The 12,241-nt window shown below is 41.4% G+C and overlaps 1 protein-coding gene across 1 annotated transcript in view; it reads right to left on the reverse strand.

Moving 5' to 3' along the window:
- Positions 1 to 12,241, reverse strand: part of CDS1 (CDP-diacylglycerol synthase 1) — a 661,805-nt gene that overhangs the window by 49,690 nt on the left and 599,874 nt on the right. The window contains exon 12 of the mRNA XM_069236283.1: positions 4,469 to 4,572. Within this exon, the coding sequence (XP_069092384.1) occupies positions 4,469 to 4,572 (104 nt within the window). The remainder of the gene's footprint in view (positions 1 to 4,468; positions 4,573 to 12,241) is intronic.

Genomic DNA, 12,241 nt, shown 5'->3' on the forward strand with positions numbered 1-12,241 from the left:
AAAGTTTCTAGGCAGGCGCTTAGATCGTTTCTGTAAACTGCTTGTAATCTAGCTGCAGGACCCGAATGATGCTACTTCCAGGGCTGTAAAACTCTGCCCAGAAAAAAATGTATTCTCAGAGCGCACTGTTTATTACTCATAACTGTCATGTTCACTTCTCTGATTTCCTGATTACACCGTTTTTTGTGGTTAATGATGTTCGGCGTCTTAAATGTGACAAATGTGACATAAATCTGTGACACCAAAATGCTTCTCTATGAATTGCTGTTTGTCCCACATTTCAATATCTGTATTGCATGCCTCTGACTTATTGGCGTACTTTTTGTTTTCTTAAAATTAGGTGACAATATTTTATGATGGTTCCTTTATGTTAGAAATGGGACTTCTGGTTGGCGAGGGTATATACCTCAGACAATCAGCACCCACCCACTCTAGTTAGGGTAAGTCACAAACCTAACCTAAATTAAACTGCTCACCCTCTGGTAGCTTGGCACAGAGCAGGCAGGGTTAACCTAGAAGCAATGTGTAAAGTTTTTGTTCACTCCCTGCACAGTATCCCAATGTCAGCACCACAAAAAAAGGACTCCACACGGTGTTAGAAAAATATAAGTAATCTTTATGCATTTTCCAAAAATATTCACAGAGAAAAGAATTTTCAAGGACCCAATGATTAGGTTACAAGGTATAGGAATTTCTGTGTAATAAGAGGAGTGGAACGATTCAGTACCTTTTTGGGGTGGAGAGGCGTGAGGATAAAAAGAATGTGGGTGCGCCTCACTACAAGCAAATACGGTATTTCTCCGGTTGCACTTTCAGCAAAGGAGCTGCTGGGGATGGTGTCTGAGGCAGTTTGGTGCCTCTCCTCGCTCTGTGGAAGAGGGTGCTATTGTGGGTGAGAGGAAAGGTGGAGAAAGGCCGAGGAGTTTCCTCGGTAAGTTGCAGCTGACTGAGTAGTGCGGCACAAAGGGGGGGTGGGGGGAGGGGTGTTGCGGCTCCTACGATGAGGGCGGCCCAAGTGCACCACACAGGTTATTCGAGGCACAAGCCTGGCAGCACACCCTCCGACTGGTGGGACCTCACTCTGTGCTTCTGCTGGCTCAGGGGCATTTGTTGCTGCTTTGGTTGCAGCAGCGGGCCGGATATGAAATCTTTACGTGCCTGGGCGGCAGGCACCAGATGAAAAGGTGATTTTGTTGTGGTCCTCTGATCAGTGCGTGGCCTCACTCTGGGGTGCTGCCTTCGATGGTGACCAACAAAGAGTTCTTCTGAAGAGCGCAGGTCCCCCTTTCAAGTCAGTCTCGGCTCCAGACAGCCAGTGGGAGGTTATCAGCCTTCTGGTACGGACCCCGGCACTTACTCTTTGAGGTGTAAGATCCTCCCCGTCCCTTCCCCAGGAAGACCCAACAGTATGCAGATAAATTCAAATATGGCTGAGTACCCTGTGTTATGGGTGTCTGAAGGAAATTCACAAATGAAACTGTCACCCAAGCCAGACGTGTATTGGAATGAGGCTGTAGGCTCACAGGGCAGTGAGTGCAGAGAAATGTCCACTTTCTAAAAGTGGCATGTCAAGAATAGTAGTAATAAATGAGACCTTACCAGTAAAAAGGATTTATTATTACCATTAAAATGGTAATAATCATGACCCAGTCGCTCCTCTCACATCGTGAATTACAACTTTAAATTATTATAAGGAATTCTTAATGCTGGTCTATGAGAGGGGTAGGCCTCACAGTGATAAACACTTTGGGGGGGGGGGGGGGGTTCATTACCAGAACATGGAGACTGGAAGTCTATGTCCTGCATTTTTACCTACATGGCACCCTGCCTTATGGGCTTCCTAGGGCTTGCTTGAGGGATGACTTGTATGTAAGAAAAGAGGAGCGTAGGGCTTGGCTAGAGGGTTTGAATGCCAAGTTGGGGTGGCAGTGGAACTGCGCACACAGGCCCTGCAGTGGCTGGCCTAAGACATGTTTACCGGGATACTTAGTGGGTGGCACAATCCATGCAGGCCCACTAGTAGCATTTAATAATTTACAGGCCCTGGCCATATGATAAACTACTCTTAAAGGGACTTACAGGTAAACTGAATATCAATTGTGAATAGACCATGTTTTTAGGTGAGAAGCACATGCACTTTAGCACTGGTTAATTGTGGCAAAGTGCTCAGTCCTAAGGCCAACAGAAAGATACAGAAAGAAAACAGGAGGGAAAGGCAAACAGTCTGGGGTAAGACCACCCTAAGGATGCCAAGTCTAATACTTTAAAAATGCACGTAAAAGCTATTGGTTTTTGGACATTTTTCTCTTAAAGAAATTATGCTGGAAAATTCACCTTTTGTCAGATTTTTAAAAAGTTTTTTGTTTTTTTTTAAGAGGAGAGGACCCCTTCAAACCTTATTTCCCTTGAACTGCAGAGGCAAACAAACTCATGGGTTGTTCTTGCACCCCACTATTTTCAAAGTTCACCAGCAGCCACTGCACCTCTGGAGGAGATTCCTTTGTAACCCCTCACAGTCATAATGGTTTTCAGGTAGCCTGCTTGTTGTCAGGGGAAGCTGAGAGCTCTTCTTGCAGGGAACACTCCCCTTCTTCAATTCTGTCTCTCAAATCATACTATTCCTGATGTCTTGAGTCACTGGTGCATTCCAAAGCTAATCAACGAGTATTCCAGGATGCTGGATGGAGACCTACGACCTATTCTGCCTATACATCAGCTTTAAGAGTCTCAGATTCACCACAGGTCCCTTTCAGGTCAGGCATTAAGGATAGAAACCAGTCCATTACTGTGTTGAGCAGACAAGTAAGAAATGGCCATTTCTATGTCCTACTTAGAAACAATGTGGAGCTTCCCTGGCTGATTCAGAGGAAATGACCAAAAGGACATAGCTGCTTCCTTGGTGGATTGCATTAGTGACTTTCCCATGACTATAAGTTACATGTAAACTCTCAATCCACCAGTAGCAGCAAGTAATTTGAGCAGGTGGTGGAGGGAGGCACACCCACATATACTCACACACACCCATCTGCATGTTCACTCACAACCCTACATTCACAAGCATGCACACATACACCCACCATTCACAAGCTCATACGCACTAATACACATATATTCATACATACTCACACGCACCAAACATAAATAAAAAAACATTTTAAAGTACCAGGCTGCAGTGATCAACTTGGGAGGCAGGAGGGAAACATCAGAGGTTCCTTTAGGATTGGGTCTGTTGCCTCCTCAGATCCTTGGTCAGCCAATGAGAAGTGGTGGCAATCTCTCACTCATCACAGTGTGGGATGGGGTCAGTGAGCGTTGCTGACCCACCCAAATCTGTGGCAAGTGTCACCGATGGACATTTTGCCAAGGGCACTTCAAGGCTTAAAACTAAAGCACCCAGGTCTGAGTCTATCAATGATGCACACCCCTCATCATGAGGGGGAGTATCTCCAAGCACTTTCCCGGGCTGAAGAGGTCATGCCCACAGGGCTGTGAAAGGTTCCAGCCCGGCAAAGTTCAGCTCAGACAGCCAGACAACTGCGAATTTAGTGCATGAACAGCACCTGGCAGCCTGGTCTGAACATGAAAAGTGTCTGTCAGGCATGACAATCTTCATGTTTGCAAAAAAGTTGGTGGAGCGGTGCCGCTCCGCTCTTAAGGATGAGCCATGCCTGTCAACCTCTGTGTTTAAATCAGCCCTATAGACAGCCTCTAATGCTTCTTTTCTTTATCCACTTTTTTGTATCCATTAAAATCTCTAATTATACTGCCACATCCTTGTGTAGTAAGGACTGAGATGAGAAAGAGGGTTGCAGCGGTAATATTCATGATAAGGTCCGCTCTTCCTTGTCACAATCATTCTTTCCTTGGATCCCCTCCAGTGATGAGAATAAACCCTTACATTTTAGGGTCACTTCATGTTATAAAATAAATCCAACATAAGGACCGTGGGAGGAGTTAAAAATAACCTGTGTGGACTTTGAGCTCCAAAATTATTTAATGTCTATATCTTTTATATTTATATTGCATTCAATATGTATGACTGCAGTTTTTAGTTCTTTTGCTCGAGGTTCAAAAAAGGATGGAATGGGCAGACGTTGTATGCAAAAATCAAACAAAAATGTATGTGTTGTGAATTTTATTAATTGTTTGCTTAAAAGCCACACCAAGATGATGGTTATTCTGTATCTTATGCAGACTTTTTGAAAAATGAGAACACGATTTCCAAAGCAGAACATCTGCATCAGTCCCTGAATAATTCTATATTGAACCCTCGGAGATTCTTTGAACTTTATACAAAATGCCATATATGTAAGATACGAAATACATTTGTGGTCAGTGCATGATAAGAAGATAAAGTTAGTGAATTTCGTGCTGTTACAAGGGAAAATCTATTCAACACAAAGGCGAAAAAAATGCCCAACAACATTATAACTTGGTAAACAGATGAAATTAAAAAGTGAAAACATACCTAATAAAGCTGGCGATGTATACATGAACAAAGGTAGCCATTAAGTACTGACAATCAAAACGATCCATAATTCCTCCATGCCCTGGAATAGTATTGGCAAAGTCCTTCAAAAACACAAAGAGACATTAGTGCAAACACATATCCACATACAGAAATCACTGTATTCATAGCAATTCCTGCTTGAAGTTAATAAGCAATAAACACTGATCATTTTAACTGCTAAAGAAACAGTAGGGTTGCACTATAGCACAACTGAAACCCTTTTTTTGTTCACATCCACCCTTTCACGATGAATTATGAATGTGGCATTCTCCAAGTTTCAAAAACAAGCACTGACAAGGCCAAAGGTCTGGTCTTGACAAGTTAGACAAGTTTTTCATTCTTTCAAGCATAGAAGTCAAAAATTAGAAGAAAAAAATAAAATAATACTTTCCCCCACCTAAACATGGCAGCAATATGTTTTCAACATCAGTTAAAAATTAAAACTAATGTATCCACTGCATATACATTTAACACAGAATACTGGTAGTAACTCGCAGGAAGGTTTACTTAGATCACACATAGAAACCCTTTCAAACTTTAGTTCACATCACAGATAAATAGGATTCTAATAGGCACAATGAAAAGTTACTAATGGCTTTGAATTACTGAAACCTGAAGACACAAAACAAAAAACACAAGGAGAACTAAGAAAAATAAAAAGGGATAAAGGAAACAACATTGGTAAAGTATTATTCTAACACCCCTAGCACCAAACAGCACTTCCTTTTAGGTGAATATGCATATGTGATTGAGTAAAAAGTCCATTACTCAAAGTGAAGTGCAAGATAGCCAATGCCTGAAATGGGCTAACTCGTATACTAAAACTGTATGGTGCACTGGGTGGAAGCAAGATGTGAGAAACAAGAGAACAGACCAACAGATGACTGACTCAAATAAACGGATGGTTGACTCAAAGACCTCTATATATGGATATATCTATTTGTATTGCCCAAGGTTAATGAGCGTTTCCACGCAAGGGCTCCAATTTGCCATGGTTCGATCTGTTCCTGTTGCAGGCACTAGGCCCAGCCACACAAGTGGCACAGCATTTTTATCAGCACAAGTGGGGCAATGCTGGGTGGTGGGACTTGTAAATTTCTGTAGATTCTGGAAGTTTCAATTACATAAATGTAAGGAAAATGTGTGGCTTCAGGCAAAGTTTGAGGTTTGCATGGTGTTGTGGGTAAAAAGAACACAAAAAGAACTCATGGGATCCACACAAGGAACACCACCCTGGACTCCCCTAGATGTCTAGTTTTTAAAGATATGCAGGTTTGCTAGGTTTCCCTAGTCACTGCCTGAGTTAGGGCCCAAAATTCACAGCTATCCACTTTGCAAAAAAAGCGATTGGTTGGGAGTAGAAAAATGTGATTTATCCATGTTGCATTTTGGGCCGTTTCCTGACACGTGCAATAGACCTACCCACACAAGTGAGGTACCATTTGTAATCAAGAGACTTAGGGGAATGCTGGGTGGAAGTAATTTTGTGGCTCAGCACAGATTACAGAACTTCCCATCACAGAAATGTGAGAAAAATGTTTTTTTTTCTTATTTTTTTTTAAACTTGAGTTTTGCAAGGGATTCTGGGTAAAGAAAATAAACTGGATTCTCCTAGGTGTCTAGCTTTTAAAAATGCACAGGTTTGCTAGGTTTCCCTATGTGCCAGCTGAAATAGGGCTCAAAATCCCCAGCCATCTACTTTAAAGAAAGGGGTCAGTTTTGAGAGGTACCATTTTTATGAGAAGACATGTGGGAACATTGAACTGCAGAATATTTGTTAATACCAATTGGATTTCACTGCATTTCAGCCTTCCAAATATAAGCCAGTGGGTAAAAAAAGACAACATTTTGAAAATACTTTCTAAACCATATGCTCGTACAGGTACCCACAAATTCAGAGATGTACAAGTAACCACTGCTCCTAAACTCCTTATCTTGTGCCCTTTTCAGAAATACATATTTCACCATATGAATTGCTCTATATTCAGTACACAATGGAAAAACTACTGTAAGGTGCAACTCAGCTGTTGAGTCTGGGTACGTCAGGTTCTATAAATTCTATATATCACCACAACTAAAAGGGTCTAGCAAACATAATGGTACATTGCTTTTCTAAATCTGCCATCATGACAAAAAGTTGCAGATGAAAACACTGTAAAAAATGTATGTTTTTTCCTACTCTTTTTCAATATTTCTTTGTTTCAACCATTAGTTTCTTTGGGAAAACCTTGGAGGATCTACATAAACAACCCCTTCCCCTTGCTGAATTTAGATTTTTGTCTACTTTTCAGACCTATATAGCTTTCCTGGATCTCCCATGGGTTTCACACTGGTTTCCACAACAACTGGAAGTAGGTTGTATGTTGAGAACACAAAAAAAAAGCAAAAAATGGGCTACCATAAAAAAGCCACAACTGTTGTGAAAACAAAATTAGTTTTTTTGATTCAGCTCTGCACGTTCCTGAAAGCTGGGAAGATGGTGACTTTAGCACAGAAAATCGTACATTGATCCCATTTTCAGGGGGATCAAACAGACGTTATCAGAGCAGTTTTTTCTATCCCCCCCCCAAAAAAACCCTAATTTAGCTATGTTTTGGCTATTTTCACGTCCCCCCCCCCCCCCCCCTCCCCAGGGTAATCCATGACACCTGGGTACCTTTAGAATCTCTAGGATGTTGGAAAAGAAAGACACAATTTTGCTGTGGATACCTTATGTGGAAAAAAAGTTAGAGAGCCCAGAACGCTGACTTCCTTAAATAGCCAAAAGCCGGCCCAGGAGTTAAGGCGTTAAAGCCCACCCGAAACGAAATCTGACCTTGTAGCACGATGCATGTAGAGTCAGGTCCTGTCAGTTCCAATGTCTTCAGTTTGGGGTACTCCCCAGTGTTTCTTCACTTGCCTTACGCTTCCAAACACTGTACAGAGGGTTACGTCCGTGAGGAATTCCACATGTCCTATGTCACTCCTACAAATGGATCCTGCCAAAAAGTGGGTTCTTCCACTAGTTATTCCCTGCACTTGCCTACGTAGTGCTGAGGGTTTAGCCCAACCGGAAATGCACACATCAACGGATGGCCCAACGATTTTTCCCCACTGGGTATTCCCAACTCAACAGCTTAAATTTCACTTTCATTATAAATTCCCCATAGGATGGGCATCCTCTTTCCCTCCTGACGTGAAACATTGTAGAAACAGAGAAATATTTCTCTGCAAGAGATCAATGAAAAAAAACATCAACACTGCAAAGGAATCCTGCACCCCATTAAACACATGGCTGAACAACTGCGGAAGATGGGGTGGCGGGCTTTAATATACTAACAGAGGCAGGATATTTCACCACACCCATCTACCATCAGTCATATTACAACACTAAATAGAGAAGAAAAAGTAGCGGACAACAGGTTGGAAGGAACTAATATTCAGTTAAAAAAGAAAGTTCCACTAAGAAATGTGAGGGCAGGTTTGTTGTGAATCCTCTACCGGAGTCCCTATAATAGAGGGGGAAATAACTCAGTTGAATTATAGAAAAGGAGCAAGGCAAACCATTGATTACGCATATTTGTTCTGCTTTATTTAGCGGAAGGATCCTGCTGCTAATAAATATTCCCTGTGGAGAGAATACAACTTGTGAAAGAGTGAGTTCAAAGATAGTGTGATCTCTATATGAAGTTTATAAACCATTTAAAGAGGGAGTCTGCCATGGGAGCCTAGTACCTGAGCAGAAAAAAGTTTTGATCCATAATACAAAGCTAGTATGTGATGACATGGTGTACTTGTTCCAGTTTCCAAGATATTAGAACTATTTTCCTGCATGAAAACAACTGAGTTCCTCTCAGCTCGACTTGGGGCCTTGGGAGGATGCAATCTTGAGAGCATAGTGCCCTGACAATTGTAATAGACAAAAATTACCCACCGAAAATACAGTTATTGTAGATGTGTTTTTACCACGGGTGGTTTAACCTTATGTGGCTGCAGATTTGCTACATGTGAACTTGAAAGGTTCCATAGTCATCAGCTTATTTTACCCCATGCAAATGCTCCAAATAGTATCTAGAGGGGTTGCATGAGGGAAAACACCAGGTCCATGCACATATTCCGTGTGGCAAGAAAATTAAATGGTATTGGGCCCAATCTGATATTTATTGCAAGACTTCCGAAGAGCCAGTAAGAAGGGAAGGTTTTATACCATGACTCATTTGAGTTTGTCGGGCATTTCATAGGGAAGAGTCCTCAGCAGGGAGGCATCAAATTTTTTTGTGCCTGATTGGTAAGTTTGTTAGCATGTCCTGATAGGTAGACTGGAAGTTTTCGGTAGGGTGGTAAGGGACAGTTTTGTAAGATATTTTGTAAAGCAACAGTGTGGTGCCTTATGAACATGGCAGAAAACTATAAAGGCTGTTTTTTTAATTACCGAAAGCTAGTGGGTGGTTTGATGGGACGTTGTCACTTTAACCCAAACCAAAGGTGAGTGGTGTCACACTGGTTTTGAGATGGTGAAGTGGGAGACCGGTTGTGACATCACCCGAGTAAGCCTTAAGCAGATTTTCTAAGAGCAAAGCAGTCTCAGCAATACACCTTTTAGCAGACACAAGTAGAAACTAAATTGATTTTTTAGGTAGATGATGGGTCAAAGAACACCCGCAAATTTAGATTTTTTGCACCCGGGCTAGTGGGGAGTGCCCATCTTCTCTACATGTAATATTGGGAAGGGGGCTTTACTGAGAACCCAAAAGCAGTGTTTTGTGTTTTTTCCTCAGTTTAGGCAGATCCAACTGTTAAACATCCAGAGATGAATATGTGAGAGGGATTGGGACAAACTGAAGAGGTTGTCAGGTTTTCATTGATCTGGATATGGAACAGCTAGTGTGGTACACAGCAAGCGGGAAACTTTACTTATGCATCAGACACAAAAACTCTAAATCACATATTTCCATGTGAGAAACTATACAGTTTTTTTGTAGTATTTTCAGACAATTGGAAGGAAGGTCCAAGTGTCAACACTCTAGTGACACAGGAACTGAGATTAGTAAAAAAACAAATTTGTCCCTCTGTTGTTCAGCAGATGAGGAATGGCTCGCAACTTGAACAATGGCTCACAGGAGCTTTGCAGAGGGTGTGGGTACTAGGTTTGATAATTCTACCAGAAGGTAACTTATAAATATCTGACTTTCTTCATCCATCCATGTAGCGTGAACCTACGAGTCTGCTGATTTTTCCGGAGTCGGGGAAAACAGGTTTAAAGTGTAAAAACAGCTTCTAGCTAGTGAATTGAAAATGCCACCCAGTGGAGATTTCTCAAAGTAGTTTCATATGACACCGCCTGCGTTTCATGTTTGTCACTGTGGAAAAGTACGCCTATGTTTTCTGGTATTCTCAAAATATCTGTAGCAATTTTATAGCGCACTTGATGGTCCACATCTAAAACTGGTGTAGTGCCAGGAGAAATAGGGCATTTATCCCCGTTTACTTATTCTTTTAGTAATTCAATGTAGAGTTGTCTACTTTCATAAATGTCGGGTTTCCCTGAACAGACAGATGGAAGGACCGGAGTGCCATCCTGAAAACTCCTGGGCTTGACAGGGTTGATATGAAGAGTTTTTACCTCCGACCACAAACACTTCATGGTGCAATCCAGGAAGTTTGCTTCACATATCTCCAGTTATACATTAGTAAGAAATACCAGTTAGAGAGTGACACATTACAGAAGAGATTACAATGGTCTCAGCCACACTTCAGTGCTCAATGGAGTGCATCCTCTCAATCATTCGTAGCACTGATCGTCTGGTCTGTCCAAGAGACCTTTCATCAAACACATTCTCACCCAGCAGTGTAGTCAATGGAATACAGGACAAGAGGCCCAGCACTTCCTAAGCTTCTTACCCTGCAGCACTGCATCATTGAGAACTTTGTCATCTACAAGATTCAGGTGATCCTTTCATGTATCCAGGTCCATGCTGAGGAATCGTAGATGCCCACACATGGGGGCTTGAGTGATTTATTAGCAGGCATAAATCAGACTGGTAAATGTTCACTTCACTTGTTTTGCTGATGCTCTATGGAAGAGCAGTAGTTCTGGTGAGGGATTCACAGCAAGGTCAGTTATTCCCAGGTGGGCTGTGACCACAACCACCACATTTTGCTAATTTAATTTGAGCCCAAATGGTAGTGCCTCAACTGGAGTTGCTTGTTCTCGCCTTTGAAGCAAATGTATTTTCTTTGCTAGAGTCTAAAAGGTCTTGTTCGTTCAGAACATGTATCACATTCTGCAGAGTAAAGGCTTTATTAAATATACTTAGAAAGCCATCCTCCTAATATCCTTGGGATACATTCCCCATAGCCTGGTCAAACGTACAGCTAAACCTGCATGGCGCAGCACTTACCATCTCACTTTCCATTTGTATGTTGAGCATTGCTGCAAATTTTTAGAAAATTATATTTCCTGTATTTTCAACCACTAGAACAGGCCACATGGAATTATGTGACAGGGAAGGAACAAACTGTACAGTGGGATAACTAAATGATGGAGCAAGAAATAGCACATTATGCGTTGCAATGCCGCAGAATTTGTGGCACTACTACTACTTCACTATTTTGTCAGTTTAATTACATGTATTACCTACTGGTGGTTGCTGATAGGTAGTTGTAGTTAGGTCTGCTTTTCCATAGATGGACTGTTTTTTTGGTTTGCTCATAACTTTGTCCCCGTCTGACTAATCTTCACAAAGCTATCCCCCCAAAAATGTCATCCATCTCAGCTCCTTCCTGGAACGTTTTGTGGTGATCCGTCAAGCGGGGGCTGAGAAAAAAGGGAGGGCCCAAAACCTAAAATCCCCATGCATTTTCCACAGATGTCTTCAGACCAGCTACAGCAAAAACTGAACAGAATTAGAGGAAAATAGAGCTTGGTCCACAGTTTGTGCTTTTTGTAATTTTGTACAAAACCGTTCAGAATTTTTGAGAAATTAAGCGTGAAAAATAATTGTATGGTTGGACCGCTGTGCTCAGGAGAGTCCAAGAGGAGGCTCTGGAAAGTGCAAATTGAAAAATGAAGGCTTGTGATTGGTCAAGAGGCCTGTTTTACCAGTAAGCTTTCACATCACTTTCCATGTCTAACTATCTTCTAAATTCCCAAAATACACTGTTCTGAACTTAATTCCAAATGCATGATCTTGTGAGATGACCGCGAGAGCCAGACCGGGAGTACTGCCCCCTCGCAGTGCACGCAGTGGATTATGTGTTTGGCTCCTGCGACAGCTGTACGTTTGTAAACAAAATATATGCTGCACTGACTATTATTAAACATTAGCATTCAATAATAACTGACCAGGTGAAAAGGAACTCTATTTAGCAGGTTAGAACAAAATGTATAACTCTGCACTCTTGTGACAACAATCACACCCCTTAAACATATATGTACATAGTAAAAACACAGTTTACAGTATAGGAAAAACAAATCAGTGTCTTTTTGAAATATAAATATGAAGTTTATGTAAAGATACATACAAAGACTATGGAAACTATGGCAGGAATATTTCTGTATATGTGAGATACAAAAACTAAGAAGCTGAAAATGCTCAGTGCAAACATTGTTGGAGTAGTTAGTGTCTATGTATTTTTAAATATATTTATTAAATAAACACTAGAAATTCACTGAAAAAACGCAAAGCTTAAAGTAAAGTTATAGTTGGGTGTAATAAAAATATGAGTTTTCTATTAAAACAAAAGTCGCTG

The sequence above is a fragment of the Pleurodeles waltl genome, chromosome 1_2, assembly GCF_031143425.1.
Source record: "Pleurodeles waltl isolate 20211129_DDA chromosome 1_2, aPleWal1.hap1.20221129, whole genome shotgun sequence".
Taxonomy (NCBI): domain Eukaryota; kingdom Metazoa; phylum Chordata; class Amphibia; order Caudata; family Salamandridae; genus Pleurodeles; species Pleurodeles waltl.